This window comes from Heteronotia binoei, chromosome 12 (genome assembly GCF_032191835.1).
Source record: "Heteronotia binoei isolate CCM8104 ecotype False Entrance Well chromosome 12, APGP_CSIRO_Hbin_v1, whole genome shotgun sequence".
Classification (NCBI taxonomy): domain Eukaryota; kingdom Metazoa; phylum Chordata; class Lepidosauria; order Squamata; family Gekkonidae; genus Heteronotia; species Heteronotia binoei.
Genome location: NC_083234.1, coordinates 60825435 through 60841931, shown reverse-complemented (window position 1 = coordinate 60841931; position 16497 = coordinate 60825435). Strand labels below are relative to the sequence as shown.

Genomic DNA, 16497 nt, shown 5'->3' with positions numbered 1-16497 from the left:
TGCTAGAATTCTACCCCTGGAGAAACTTCACAACTTGAGGCTTTAGTGAGTGTAGTAAAGCTGATCCCAGATTAGGGAGGGGGAAACCAGGATGGCTCAGGAGCAAGCCAGGCTTTGCAGCCCCTGAAACACTGGCAGAGCTCCTGAGGTTCAGTCTTATATGTTCCTTGTTACCAGCAGCCTTCCAGCCTCCTCCAGAAATTTCCCCTGTAAGTTAAGTGGCCAGTGTGTAGCTTGAACCTGCTTGCCTTGCCCCTGTTGCTATACTGTAATAATTTTATCAGTGCAAGCCTGTTCCGTTATTGCAGTTATCCACATCTCTAGTCCTGGTGGAGTGTTCTTTGATCCACTGACTCATTATTGAACAGCAAGATGGTAAAAAAAGAAGAAGAGGGGGGGAGGAAGAAAAGCAAACTTAACAACTTTCGTTCGTTGACCTAGTTTTTGAGACCAACACTTTTAAGTTTTGAAAATAGTTGGCAGATAACTGACCAAATTACAGATCCTGGCAACTACATGGTACTCTTCTACTTTCTCGCTGTGATGAAGAATGAAAAATTCTAAGAACACCAATGTTTTCTTGCCTGGAAAATATATTGGCCTGTGACCAAGTAATAGCAAATATTTCAAGCCGAGTTCCCAGAAACAGCAAGAGCTGGGAGCACTTCAAAGAATCCTGCTCTCGCTCACTCAAAGGAGGGACTGGCTGGAAGTCAACAGGACAAAATCAGTTTGAATCCAACAAGTAATGACTGTTTACATGGTTTGTGGACTGGGATGTTATGTTGCAGTATTGAAATCTGCTCATTTTCGAACAGAACTGTTTATATCAATAAGTTCAAATTGTTCGTGGAGCGTGCATTGAGGTTAGCAGTTCGATGAGTACAGGGAGAGAAGTGAAAGGGAGAGAAGAAAGTAAAATGCTTATGGTAGATTCATACCCTGATCCTAGCCAGGATTTCAGAAGATCATAAACTACTGCAGCTTCGGTCTTATACTGGACTAGCAAGTCTGAAGGCAGCAATTATCCAGGATTTCCAGAATCCTGGCTCAAATGGAGAAATGGATCTAACATGCACATTATGGCATAATTTGAACTGGGGTTCAGTCCCAGAACTTTTCAATGCCTGCCTATCTAGATTTCCACACCACCATTCTTCCAAGGAATTCAGGTCAGCATACACTTATTTCATCTCTACAACAACCTTGTGAGGTAACTTAGATAAGAAAAAATGACTGGCCCAAGATCACTTAGAGAGCTTTGTAGCCAAATGGGGGCTGAAACCCAGATAGAATCACAGAATTATAGAGTAGGAAGGACCCATACAGGCCATCTAGTCCAACCCCCTGTTCAATGCAGGATCAGCCTAAAGCATCCCTGACAAGTGTTGGTCCAGCTGCCTCTTCAAGACTGGCAGTGAAGGGAAGCTTGCTGATTCCACTATTGAACAACTCTTACTGTAAAAAAGTCTTCCCTAATATTCAGCCGGAACCTTCTTGCCCTTAATTTAAACCCATTATTGTGAGTCCTCTCATCAGCTGCCAACAGGAACAGCTCCCTGCTCTCCTCTATGTGACAGTCCTTCAAACGCTTAAAGAGAGCCATCATGTCCCCCCTCAATCTCCTCTTCTCCAGACAGAACATTCCCAAGTCCCTCAGCCTTTTCTTATAGGGCTTGGTCTCCAGATCTCCCTAAACCTAGTCCAACACTTTAATCATTACACCATAGTGGCTCGTTGTGCTAGAATACAGCCCATGCAACTAATTAGTACAAAACAGGCATGTTTGTGAGCACCTGCAGAGTATATAACCTTTACTGGTTTAAATACTTCAATTTAAACTTTTTGCTACAAAATTACTGCAGGCCAGTTAACAAAATATGTTTGCAATGCTATCCATTGTCAATGGACCAGATACTGGAAGAAGCAAGTTTCCGTGCAATAAAAATATATATGCCTTGAGTCCTGAATTGTCAGGAGAAAGGTGAGCTAATAAATTAATTGGATAAATAAAACTGGGGGGGGGGGGGGTTGTAGCAGGAACTTCTTTGCATATTAGGCCACACACCCCTGATGTAGGCAATCCTCCAAGAGTTTACAGAGCTCTTAATATAGGGCCTACTGTAAGCTTGAGGATTGGCTACATCAGGGATGTGTGGCTTAATATGCAAAGGAGTTCCTACTACAAAAAAAGCCCTGAATGAAACAGAAGCAGCAATTGAGGGAAAAATGCTGGAGCCCACTTTCATGTTCACTGCAGGAAATCTGACAACTAAGGGCGTCCCTGGATTTGACACTGGAATTAACAGTTACTCTGAACTGTTAATCTCAGCTATTTTGCCCTGCAAGACAAGTAAAGCTCCTGGTTGAAATCAGAAAACCAACATGGAGAGAATGGGTTAACACAATCCAGTTCTCCACCCCACCCAAGGTTGCTGTTTATAGTTCAAAGACCAGCGAAAGCTGTCACACCTAGTTGTGATCCTTAAACTCCTGCTCATCACTCACAACTGACAATCCTGCAAATATATTTGCCAGTTGAACCTGGGACCGTTCAGGGTTGACTATAAAGAGTAAAGTGCATATTGGTCTTGAGTATACATTTTCCACTATCCTTAAGATGTAAAATGTACATCAGATGTAAAAAACAGCACATGCATTTTAAGGAGTCGAGGATTCTAACTGGCTTTCAACCAGGCCCCTCGCTTTTCCTAAACCACTGTTTGCAATGTGTTAAAATGGTAATACGACCCTGTGGAAGAATAGCTTATGATTGGTCATGGAAAATCGTCACAATGTCATCTCCTGATGTGGTCTGGCTGCCCAAGTCAAACTGAAACTGCTCCCTGGATGAGATGCCGTCTGCCAAATTTCAGTCCAAAGTGCATTTTTCTTCTTATGCCCCCCCCTGATAATAGTGGTTTAAAATGGAAATGCTGACGCCACACAACTGTCAGAGTAAACCTGGAACCTGATCTAAACCTCAGCGGTTTCAGTGGGAATGGGAGCAGGCCTGACCTGATTCTTTTTTATTCAAACGTACCTCTCGGAACTTCATTGCTTTTGGCATTATGGTCTTCTCAGTTCCTTGAATTATTCCAAAACGGATATAAACATTTGCTTTGGCCACTCTCTTGTTGTAAAAATAACTTGAAAATAAGACAAAAGAAAAGCAGGGAAAAGGGGGAAAAATGTAATTCAGATATTGTCACCTGCAACAAATGACCACACAAAACAGGAGCTGCTTTGATTTCAGAGGAGAGCCCTTGGAGAGGAGTGTCTTTTTTTTTTTTTAAATAGTAGCAAGTGAAGTTTAAACCAATAATTAAGTTAGAGCACTTCTAAATGAACCAAGGGGAGATCTGTGACTAATTCTTCCATTGCTCTAAAGATGTGAACAGAACTATGTGTAGGGCTACGAATTTGTAATGGGGCTACAGGGCAGTACCTCCTGTACTGTTTTTCTCCAATTTAAATTGGCCTCCCCATCAGAAGCTGCAAAGGAAAATATATAGGTAAACTGAGGAAATGCTATGGAGGGCAAAGTAACCCCACCACCCCCACTAACACGTCTCCAACTTGAGTCAAGCTTCCCTGTGCCAGCCCAGCTCTGCCCTTGGCAGGAGAGCTAATCAGTATATCTTGATTAAATTTATGAAGTGGTCCCAGCAGTCAGCAGAGCCAGGGCAAGCAATTTCAGTCACCCTTCTCACAGGCTGGGACGCAGTATGATACATTATCCGTGGGACCATCTCCTCTGGTATGTTCCCGGGAGGGCATTACGCTCCCTGGATAACAATCTGCTGGGGATCCCTGGGCCAAAGAGAGTCAGTGCTTTTTCAGTCCTGGCCCCAACTGGTGGAACTCTCTGCCAAACACCATCAGAGCGCTTCTGAAATTCCATAGGGCCTGTAAGGCAAAGATGTTCCGCCAGTTCTTTGGTTGAGGGGAGTGATGGTTTCCACTCTGGTTGGCACCCTCCCTTATTCTCCTTCCCCCAAATTATTTCCCCTCCTCTCCACACCTGGAATCTGAAATTGTTATGATCGCCACTTGGAACTTTTAGATTGCAATAGTAGCACGATGGCGTATTTTTTTTTAAAAAAAATAATAAAATAAATGCCTTTAGCATGTGCATCACCCAAAGCCCTGAAATCCATAAACCTAATATAATGTATGCATGCATACATGCATCCCAGTTTCCCTTGCAACCAAGGGTCGTTTCGTAGAAAAATAGGTGGCAGAGCTCATTAGCATAATTCTTAGCATAGGCCATCACCCCCCCAGCCAAAAGCAACCTGATGCAAGAAAGAAGAACCCTGGGTGAGCGAGGTCTGCTTGGGCTGGCTAGAGATCCAGCCAGCCCAAGCAGGTCTCGCTCGCCTGGGGCTCTACTGGGCTGCTCCCCCCCAGTCAAAAGGCCAGCAAGCCACTTGCCACCCAAAATCACATAAGAAGTGGTGAAAGGGTGATGCGGGCTTCTCCAGGGGTTAATAGAGCTGTTGGAGGTGTGGCAAAGCCTTTGGTGGTTGGCTGGCTGCCTGCTTTCCTAATCTAGGGATTGTTATGCAGCTTCACCTACTACTCCATGGACAAGGTAGGTGGGGAGGAAGAGGGGGAACCCTCAGAAAGGCTCAGGAGCTGAGCTCCTGTGAGCTCCTGCTGAATCTGCCTGTTTGCAACACTGCAGAGGATACCAGGTGCAACTCTTAGACTGCACACCGGCATTTGTCAGAATAAAAAGCAAAACAACACAAAAGACAAGAGAAAGACTTAACTGATCAGTCTTACCTAGCTTTCACAATAATCCCGAAGCTTTCAAAGTGATCAGAACTAATGAAATTCTTTTCAGGCTCTATGGTAACAGAAAAGCTTGGCATGGCTGAAACATTAAACATAAAAAGGTTGATTCAACACACTAATATAAAAAGAAGACCACAGTTCTGCTGAACAATCACTGTTAGGTTTTGCCACCCCCTCTTTCTTTTTACTGTCCTTGCCCCTGTGCCTTTAGCAGCAGCCTAAAATGCTCTTAAAAGTTAGAACTGTTCCTGACAAAGAAAAGTGTGATAGGAAGCCACTAGCTTCATTTCTACATATCACCTATTCATTACACATGGATATGTCTAATAAACCCAAAACTGGCATTTAGGGGAATACTTTTAATAGATCTTTACCCAAATTCCTCCCTGAAATCCAACAATCCATTCCCATCCCTCTTTTAGGAATGCAAATCTGTTTCTAATCAATTTCATCTGATCAAAGAGAAATTTGAAGGGGTTAGGAAGGGTGGTCCTGAAAACATTCAGAATCTCATTTTGTAGATAGTTAGAGGCAGCCAAGTCTTCCCAAACCTTTCTATCTTCCTTAGAGCACCACCCTGTGGTGTGTGACAAAACAACTTCAAAGGCTTAAGTTACAAAAGGGTACACTAAAACTGCAGTCAGATGAGCAGTTTGATCTGATGTCATTGCTGTTCCCTTCCGAATTTAACATGCACAGCCAGACAGCAACATCTGCCTCCCATTCCGCAGTCGTTGGCACCCTGTTCTTCAAATTGGAGTTATCTGACACCAGGGAAAGTCTGGTCTTTACAGATGTCAGTGCTTTCCCCTCGCATTTCCAGCTGTCTGAACTCCCTTGTTGTGATGTCAACCCTTCTGGGAAGTCTGACCCTTCCCTTCTGTTTTCACCTCCCTTTTTTTAAAAAAAAAGCTATTATCAGTTAGTGATGTGTGCATAAGTGGATCTTTGCCCAGGGTTTTGAATCACCGCTTGTGGTTTCTGTACCTAAACAAATCCCCCCTCCACACAAAAAAAAACCCTTCCACCCTCTCTCCTGTTTCTTGGGGCTGGAAAGCTGTGGAAATAGTCCCTAGTTAGGCTCCCATATTTTATTTTGCTTCAGAGTTGCTGTTTGAGAGCACCCATGATTGACATAAGTAAATGAGGCTACTCTCACAAATCTGAATGGTTTACACTCTCCCCCCTCCCAGAATTCCAAGGAAGGGAGGCACAGCAAAGGAAGCTGAGAGGGTCAACAGTACTTGGCAGGGGGGTTGTAGAACTCTCAAAAAGGAGCTGGTGCTTCAGCTACACTCTTATGCGCATGCATGAAAGACAGGGGGGAAAGGATGTCACCTGCCCTGCCACTCCATGGTGGACTTGCAGCAATAATCTGAATGACTGGCCACACTGTGAGTGTTCTGTGAAGCCAGTTCAGGGTGGAATGTCTGTTCAAAACTTCCAGTTACAAAATTAAATGGTGTGATTAGAGACGTAGCCAGACCGCACCAAGCCTGTAGTCTGACCACAGCCTGATATTTCTTCAGAGAAATCCCTCTTTTAAAAGAGAAAAAGGATGAAAAGAAGAATCAGTGGCTATTTCTAAAGAAGTGAATGGTACCAAAGGCTGACGTTTTGACATTTCAAAGCAGAGGCAGAAAAATGCAACGTGGAATGCAGAAGCAGTGTGGGAAAGGAGCGTTTACTCCACTTGCGAATTTTTCCCCTGGGCGCTTTCCTCACATGTTCCTGGATTCATTTCTGGGAGGGTAAACAGGCATGAGCAAACAGTGGCGAGGAAAGACTACTTGGAGAGGGGCTGTGCTTCTGTGGTAAAACTCATGTGATCCTGAGACCAATCATTGATGAACCAATAGCTGGAGTCAGTATAAGGCAGTTTCATATGTTCATGCCCAGCAATGATTGTGGGGTGGAGATGCAGAGGAACATGAATGGTGATGGCAGGATTAAGCACTCACATACCTGTCCTGACTTTTCTGAGGAGCGTGGCCCTTTGTCAAAACTACTTTCAAATAGAAAAGCTGTCACTGAGGTTTAAATGTGTATGTTTGCTATATAATGGCATCTGACCCTTAGGCTACTGCTTAAAAGCACAGAACCAGGATTAAGGTTTTAAAAAAAGAAAACAGTGGCAATATTATTTTTTGCTGGTTCAGAAAATATCATCAGTATTCTTCAGTTTTTCAGACTAATTAACCTATTGGCCTCATAGATTTTTGCCAACAATAAACTTTTTGATGGCATCCACATTACCATATTCTTTAACTTGAAATTTTGCTTCAGCAGAGGTCGTGAAGTCCTTTTGATACTGGGCTTTAATTCTCCAAATACCGTATCTATGAAAGAAAAATGATATTTACAGGGTTTTTTTTAACATGTAGAGGGAAGCCCTGAATCACAGAGAGACTCATGGGAGAGCAGGATTTAAGTTCAAGTCACTCTTAGTCAACACTCTAACAAATACAACATACTACCTCATCATCAGCCTCTGTCTCACTTGTGTTCCTCTGCCCCCAGGCTTCTGTTTCCCCCGGTGCAAGCATTCCCACCAGTTGCTCTGCGGATGCATTTTGAGGTGTGGCTCCCTCCAGTTCCCCTCGCGGCTTTGTGATGCTGTCTTTTAAGGATTAAGAAACTGCAAGGGGAACTGGAAGAAGACACACATCAAAATGCACCTGTGGAGCAACTGTTGGGAAATTGATCACTTGTGCCAGGGGGAAACAGAAGCCTGGGAGCAGAGCAAAGCTTGTGAGAAATCGGTCTATTTATCTCATAGCCATACATGCCCCCCTTTGCCATGCAGATAAGCAGGGCTTTTTTAATAGAAAAAGTCCAGCAGGAACTTAGTTGCATATTAGGCCACACCCCCTGACATCACCATTGTTTCACACAGGGCTTTTTTGCAGAAAAAGCCCAGCAGGAACTCATTTGCATATTAGGCCACACCCCCTGACACTTAGTCAGCCAGAACTTCATTCCTGTGTGTTCCTGCTCAAAATAAGCCCTGCAAATAAGAAATCCATACAATGAGTCCACCTGCATTTTCCTGCAAATGCTGGGGGAACTCTAGTGTGATGGAAAATGTGAAAAATAAAAAGGAGGGCTAAAAAGGAGAACATTTGTTGCCAATATAATAAAAAGAGTAAATACAAATAAATGAATGTTTACCTAAATTCCCATCCACTTAAACAGGATTCTCAGTTCACAACAGAAGTACAGAAAAGCTGGTGACTATGATTAGTCGGATAGGGGCAGTCAAGGTAACAGCACACAATGCATGGGAGGTGCAAGCTGTACCCTGCTTTAAAACTCCAAGCAAACAGCCAGCACCCCCTAGAGGATTAAAAGAGAATATTGCACCCCTTGTGATACATCTCAGATACACATGAATTACAATGCCTTTAGAAAATGGCTTGTGATGAATGCCTGCCGACTTTTGACTTTGAGAGCCCTTTTCCTATGAGGAGTGTGCTGGCATCTGGACTGTTTTTATTAATTATACTGGTGTAAGGTTTAGCAGCTATGGACAGGATAACTGGGTTTCTTTTGCATTGTGCCCTCCTTTCCAGTGGTTCACACCCTTGCCAAAGGACAACATGCAACAGTTTTTTCAATGATTGCAGTGCTTTTTCAGGTGACTATATAATTCAAAAGTCCTAGCAGGATCAGCATAGGAGAAAGAACAGTGTTAACCAGTGATAGTAGCTGCAAACCCTCAGGATCATAAAGTTTTCCTTTATGGAGTATTTCCTGTTTTATTTCCAAATTGTAGCTGCCATTGTTGGGGAACATGACATCAAGGCAATCCCACCAGAATATGCAAGCAGGATTGTATGTTGGCACTGCCTGTAAAAGTCTCTCTGCCTGCACAAAGCTAATGTCAGGGTGAGACTACTTGAATCTAGACTGAGATCCTGGCAAAGCTAGAGCCTCAAGCACAGCAAGCAAAAGGTTCTGCTCTGTCAACGAAGCAAGAATTAGCTCCTAGTCTTTAACCGGGCTGGTCAATTCGGATGCTACATATTTTCTGCTCATTGAAGAGACAAGCGCTACACACACCCCTACATCCTTCTGTGCCTAATGAGGCCTGAGCAGACACTTGACAGCTCATGAGATTCCCAGTTCAGGCACCAGAGTCACAAACAGCAAGTCAAGAAGAATGCAGAGAGGTCGTTCTGTTAACGGTCCATTGCAGCTAAACATCACCACCACCAGCCAGCAAGTCTCATGGCATTTTAAATGCTAACACACTCAGGTATTGTTAGATAAGCATTTCTCATCAGATGCAAAGAGATACTGCTAGAAGGCTTCTTCCTCATGTATTAGCTATCACTATTCAAAACATTAACATGGGATACACTCAAAACACACAACCCCACAAAAGCTTTCTGGGGGAGTACAGTATGGTAAGAGTTGTGACGGCCCAAGCATGGTGATGGTGGTGGTGGTGAAGGTGAAGGTGATAGGGGGCAGAAATGGAATTTCCCTTCCCATTCTACCTAGTCCTGGGAGCCAGGAGAACCCAGACTGCAAGCCTATTACTACGGGATGGTCTATTCATGTCATTTCAGAAATAAGAGGAAAGCTTCCTTTGTGCCTTATGAGATAGTATGAGATGGAATCACTGGAGAGGGGACTACAAGTTTGCACTATACTCAGAGACAACATTTTGGCCCTGAGAGATGTAGCACACACCTTTGTTTGAAACATCTTGAAATAACTAAAGCCTGCTTTGTCCTGAAGTCAACTCAAATAAGGATTAATCTTACCTGAAAACTCGTAGAACACTACTTCATAAATAGCTGTACCAAATAGGGGTAATGACAATCATTTCACATATTCCACAGAGAAATCTGTTTCTTTGCCCTTAATCAAAATTTGGTCCCTGATTTCAATTATTCAATGGATAGAGTTTTGTTTTTTAAATGCTAAGCCCACTACTTTCCAATCTTTTGAGGTTCTAAAATATTGGCTTATCGTAGCTGTTAAAACAGACTGCATATAAAAAGGCCAGTGCATATAAAAAGGCCAGTGCTTAAATCAACTCATTTGGACATGGGATGTACAAAAGATTTTAAATCTAACCAAACATTGAAAAAGCATAATTATTTGCAAAGCAATACAAAGGCTTTAGCCAGGAATATTTAAAATAGTAATACTTAGGGTATGGTGGAATTTTGAAGTCAGGGAATGATATAACTCCGGTCAAGTCCTCTTCTTTTAAAAGGTCCACTTCTACTCCTTCTGGATCCTTTATAGAAAAATATAATAAAATCAAACATACATCTGGGAAGCATAGAACTCTCATTGCACATCTGATCCCCACTGTGGACCAATTCCAGATCTGCCCTATTGCGCCATCTAACATGGAACTGTCAATGCTGGGATTAATTTTATTCTAAATTGTATTCAAGCTTCCATCTTGGCCTGCATTCTGTTTCTCTCATAAGCCAGCTGCCTCTGGAACCTCACAGTACAATACCACTCCCAGTTCTTCTTTCCCAGCATCTAGGTAAAGTTACTCTGACTATAGACACTCCATTTAGTTGTCATTAGTTAATATCAATTTGCAATGGCCTTTGCTGTTCATAATTAAGAGTGTTCTTTTCTACTTGCAAGGGTGGTCCACCTCTGTGGAACAATGTTTGTTCCATGCTACGAGCTTCAACTCATTCAAGACAAGCATGAAAAGCATCTAGGAGAAGAGCATCTAAGAAAAGTATCACTTAGAAAAGCATCTAAGTGAGCTGAAAAGCATCTAGGAGAAGAGGAGAGCACTGTGAGTGGACGACCTTCTCTGCAATGAACAAAGAGGGGCTCAAACAGAAGCAAAGGCTTCTGTCCCAGACAAATTAATAGAAATGGTAATCAAAGATACAATTGTTAGGCACATAGAGGGACAAAGCCTGCTGAGGGAAAATCAGCATGGCTTCTGCAAAGGGAAGTCCCACCTTACCAACCTTCTAGACTTGCATGTAGACAACGGTGACCTGGTAGACATTATATACTTGGACTTTCAAAAAGCTTTTGACAAACTACCTCACCAAAAACTCCTGAGTAAACTTAGGAATCATGGGATAGGAGGATGGGTTCTCTTATGGATTAAAAACTAGTTAAATGACAGAAAGCAAACAGTAGGAATAAATGGACAGCTCACAATGGAGGGAAGTAAGCAGTTGTGTCCCACAAGGATGGGTATTGAGGCTGCTATTCATAAATGATCTGGAACAAGGGGTGAGTAGTGTAGTGGTCAAGTTTGCAGATGAAACAAAATTATTCTGGTCACCATATCTCGAAAAAGACATTGCAGAGCTGGAAAGAGTACAGAGGATGGCGACCAAGATGATTAGGGGGTTAGAACACCTTCCCTATGAGGAATGGCTGAAGAGTCTGGGACTTTTCATTTTAGAGAAGAGACAGCTAAGGGGGGACATGATAGGGGTTTATAAAATTATGCATGAGATGGGGAGAGTTGACAAAGATAACTTTTTCTCCCTCTCCCAAAATGCTCGGGCATCCAATGAAGTTAATGGGGTTCAGGACAGACCAAAGGAAACAGTACTTCTCACAGAGAATGATTAAAATGTGGGATTCACTGTGAGAGATGTAACAACAACCACAGGGATAAACAGCTTTAAAAGGGGATTTGATAGATTCATGGAGGATAGGCCTATCAGTGACTACTAGCCACAGTGAATGAGGGTAATCTCCACATTCAGAAGCACGAAACCTCTGAATCCTAGAGTCAGGAGGAAAGGAAACATCAGGGGAAGGCCTCAGTCTCTATGCCCAATTGTTGGCTGTCCAGAGAAACTGGTTGGCCACTGTGTGAGACAGGATGCCGGACTAGATGGACCACTGGCCTGATCCAGCAGGGCTCTTCTTCTGTTTATGGCTTAGGTCCAAGTCTGCATATTAAGTAAACTGGGCTTTCACTAATGGCAATACAAATGGATTACGCGGGCTTTTATTCTGGGGGAACATGGTGGATGGAGTTCCAGAACCTCTTCATGGAAACAAAATTCTAAAAAAATGTTTAAAAGTTAATGAGGCGCACCCATGTGTTTCTCTTTCATTTCCCCACTGAGAGTTCTGGCACCTTTTTTTTCAGAAAAGAAAGATGACAGCACTCTCAAGGGGAAAATGAAACAAAAATCACAACAGACAAGCATGTTTTTATACATCCATTTGTCCAAAAGGTTAACTTTCAGGATTAAAACAGAAGATTTCCATTAAATTATGGTGTTTTTGTAGTACTCTCCATTTGTCTATAAAAGGCAAACTGCTAGTATATGCCAGTCCTGATTTGGATAATGTGGAGAGGGCACAAGAGCTTAACTCTTCAACAACCCACGTGGTTTCTCAAAGCACAACTACCACCACACCTTGCTGGAAAAACAGTTACATTCACTTATGTTGTACTCACCACAAAAGTTAACATGGCTGACCTTTGCGCTGGCCTCAGTTCTTCATTTAAAGAGTAGAGCCTAACCTTCACTGCAAAAATAACGTAAAATAAATGTCAAACACAATGTTATTTATGATAAAACAAAATCAGGTAGTAACTGTAATCCTGACAGACTCCTGTTTGACTTTGTTATCCAAGGATACTTTTGGATAACCAAATGGATCCGATTTTGCAACACAGTGCTCACCCAGAGAACTGTGAAAGAGAACTGTGTTGCATCCGAGTAAATGGAGTCAGACACAAGTCAGCAGAAGTTTTTAGCAAATTTCAAGCATTACTTTTCAAACTATGTCATTTTGTTATGATCACAGAGTAAAAATAACAACCAGTATGGCATAGTAAAGACCCGGGTTCAAATCTCCTGCTCAACCCTGAAGCTCGTTGGCTGACCTTCATCTATCATCCACTTTGGCAGATTATTGTGTGGATAAAATGGATGCTGGGGCAGCACAACCTGTGTACTACAATGCAAATCAAGCCAGGGTTTGGGAAGGGGAAGGAAGGTAATCCACTGAAAACACAGGAAGGGAAGGAGTGTAACAGCCATCCACTCCCTACATCTTCTTCCCAACGGTTTTTCTCCTAGTGGAAACAACTTTTCTTCTATTGAGAGGAAAACATCTAGAGGGAATCCATCCAGGTGAGCATGGCCCCCTGGTGCTTTCCACCACTTGGGAAGGTGGACTAGGTGCAGGAGCTTGAAGGTGATAAACAGCATTGTGCAACCATCTCTAATAAACCATTTTCACAGTGCTTCAAAAGCCTGCAAAATCTTTGTCTGGAAATGAAAGCAGGACAGCCAAAGTGAAGGAAATATTGCAAGGCATTTTACCACATTCAGCTCTCTTAAAAAAGCACTATAAAACAGCAACAATATTCCCTCACAGCATTAACAGGGAGTAAGGGGGAATCTGATTTAAGGATAAACTGATTTACTTATCACATGCAAAAATGTCTTATAGTCAATTTTCTGATTTTAGAAAATTGCTGTATAGAACCATGTTCCCAGCAAGATATTTTGCTAAGTATCTGTGGAGGGCTGCTCATTATAACCGGTATATACTGTACAAAGCATTGGTTTGAACAATTAAAGCTCTTCGTACACATTGGTGTGACTCAGATGCAACATCAAACCATGGTTTGGCACTGTGCAGAAATGCCCTCTATTTGCCTACTCATTCATTCCCTGTATGGATAGAGTCAATTAAAGCACTTTACATACAAATTGTTGTTTGCCCATACACCTCAACCAGCAAACTGTGCCAGGCCAGAGATATTAATTCTGCAGTGAGACCAAGCAATACTGGCTAGTCTGGCCACTTGTAAATTTAAATTGTTTTTTTCTGGCTCACAACTCACACTCACTTTATTACACCACCTCTTAGAATACACCCCTCACCAAAGCACAATATTTAAAAAAAAAAATCAAGGCAGTGCAGAATTATGACAATATTTAGCAGAATTTAAAAAAAGATATGTTCACCTGACTGATCTGGTGTATAAACAGGCTTGTCAGTCTGAATGAAGAGAAATCCATTTTCATACGTAACACGCATTTTCTTCTCCTTTGTAAAGTGTGGAGAAACAGCTTCCAGATATACTGATGTGACTAAATTATTTGGGTCTGTGTTTCCTAAATCCTTTGGTTGAATCTGGAAAAAGCGGAAAACATTTTTGTTAAAAACTACACATCTGAAAACAGTAATCTCCCTGGATTAACACTGACAAATAACATGTAATATGTGACTTTTTAAAATGGCGTTATTGGAGTTAATTTAACTTTAAACATGCATATCAACAGTGAACACATTACTTGACCCTAATTGTTTAGGTTTCTATGGTTCAGTCCATATGCTGATGGTTGATCTCACATCCAACTTTCAGTACATTTTTATCTTGTCATTCCTCCAAGAACCTCAGAGTGGCTGCAGAATCACGTGGTGACCACTTTGGGGTGTGCATTTTTTTAATTGGTATTTTTTGGTTTGGGTCATTGGACCTCCCCCCCCCCCAAAAAAATTGGTATTTTCAAAAAATCTTAGATCCCAATATTGGTATGGCATTCAGATCCAGGACTTTTCATAAATCCCAATTTTTTCCAGGTCCAATAGACTTAAGAAACATACCCGTTTTTTTAAAAGCCAGCTTGATCCTGGGGCTGGCTTGGCTTTTCCTGCAGTGCAGTTTAAACTGTGCTGCAGGAGAAGCTTGCCCTAGGATCTGCATGCTGCAGAGAGGTCTCTCCCTGCAGCACACAGACATGGCTGGGAGGGAGGTGGTGAGCTCCCTTTCATTGGCAGTCTTTAAGCAGCAGCTGGACAAACACTTGTCAGGGATGCTCTAGGAGGATGATCCTGCATTGAGCAGGTGGGGTTGAACTAGATGGCCTGTATAGCCCATTCCAACTCTGTGATTCTATTATTCTGTTCTATGATTTTATCTGCTGTGTCTTGCCTAGCAGATTGCTCCCTGTGGCACAGCAGCTTCTGGTGCTGGCTTTTCCTGCAGTCTAGTTTAAAATGAGCTTTCAGTCCTGAGCCAGCCGGAAACTTTAAAGGGACTGCAGCCTGACAAACAGCTGTTTATATCCAGGATTTTCTCAGGACCCCAGCCCTCACCCCCGTTTTCCAGAGAAAACCTGGATACATTTGGGAAGCTGAAAAAATTTCTTGAAAATATTAATAAGGTATGTTTGGGGTATATTTTCAGCTTGGGTATACTCCTAGTTGGGTATGTATACTCCTAGTTACCACCTACAGCAGGGCCAAAGGCCTGGATGGAGTATAAGCACCCGTGTAGAAAGTACCCATGCAATCCGGATGCCTTTGCATACAATGCTGCTGCTACAACATGGAACCTAAAGCATGAGGGAAGTGGTTTCTTGGCAGCAGCCATTGGTAATGAATTCGCTGGCTGTGCAGTCTGCTCCTAAGCATGGTTATACCAGAAAGTAAATCCTAGTCTGTTTATTGGATCTTTCCAAGTATGTAGCTTTCTAGTACAAGGTGTTGGCGCTTTCCTTTAAACCCCTTCACGCTGTGACCCAGATAGTTGAAGGACTGCCTCTTTCCGCATGATACGGTATAATAAAATTACTCTACCTAGCAGGGTCCACTGATAACAGCCCCCTTGACAGCTTATTTGGCAACAGTCTGGGAGCAAGCCTTTCAGCAAGTGGCCCATGCCTTTGGGACAGCTTTCTGGAAGAGGTCAGGGTTCTTCTACCCTCCTGGCATTCCAGTGAGATTGCAAAACAGAGCCGTTTCAGAGGGCTCTTTGAGGCATCCTTAGTCTGGGCAAAAGGGGAATACCCAGTGGTGAGAGAGCATACAGTATTTTTTAAATTCTTTCAAATGCTTGCTATACAAAATTGTTTTTATACATTATTATGCATGTTGAGTTCTGAAATGCATAGGAGAAAGGCGGGCTTATAAATATTGTTTTGTACATAAGGTTATGGACTCAGTCTTAAAAAACACTAAATTGAGCATGCATGAATCACGCATCCTGTACTACATACCATTAAACTAACAGAACCTTGGAATTTAGTGGCGGGAGTCAGCTGGATATGACCTGAGGCATAAGAAGTTTGTTTATCTGGAAAGCTTTTAAGAGATATTGTCACTGAAAACTCTTGCTCATATCCGAAGGCCTGAATCACCATCTTCTCAGATGCTCCTGCACGGATCACTTTGGGTGCAGTAATGACATACCTGTGAGACAAGGACAAAACTGAAGCTTTAGTAAGGGCCTTCTCTGACTTCGTGGTTTGTGGGGGAGGGTCATACAGACATCACTATTCCAGCAAGATGATTTCGCAAACAATACTTTGGTTCTGCAGGAACTGATGCTCTCCATCATGCAAATGAACGACTGTAGCTCCTGGAAAACTGTACTTTCCATCCCAACAAGCACAACTACTGTACTGGCCTTGTTCTAGTGTCCTGGGACCTACCAAATGGTGCCCATGACATCATTTATAAGGACTGTCACAAATCTCTTATGATGTGCTTATTTGTACCATTCTTAATGAACAACCAATGCTACACTGCATTCCCTTGGTCCTTTCTTTTAAAGGCTATATACTCAAGTACATGTCTCCTTATATTAAAACAGAAAAGCTGCTGTACTCAACAGCAAAGTTAGCTCAATCCTTTCTTTACATGGGAATGTGAATATCACCCACATGGCTAATGCCAGTAAAGTGCTAAGCATCAACAATG

General features: G+C 42.5%; 1 protein-coding gene across 1 annotated transcript in view; it reads right to left on the bottom strand.

The window, feature by feature from the left end:
• The window catches only part of C5 (complement C5), an 80923-nt gene that overhangs the window by 56229 nt on the left and 8197 nt on the right, over window positions 1-16497 (bottom strand). The window contains exons 2-8 of the mRNA XM_060250587.1: window positions 15795-15987; window positions 13758-13926; window positions 12233-12303; window positions 9966-10057; window positions 7060-7142; window positions 4792-4882; window positions 3044-3149 (exon numbers count right to left, since the gene is read on the bottom strand). Of these exons, the coding sequence (XP_060106570.1) occupies window positions 3044-3149; window positions 4792-4882; window positions 7060-7142; window positions 9966-10057; window positions 12233-12303; window positions 13758-13926; window positions 15795-15987 (805 nt within the window). The remainder of the gene's footprint in view (window positions 1-3043; window positions 3150-4791; window positions 4883-7059; window positions 7143-9965; window positions 10058-12232; window positions 12304-13757; window positions 13927-15794; window positions 15988-16497) is intronic.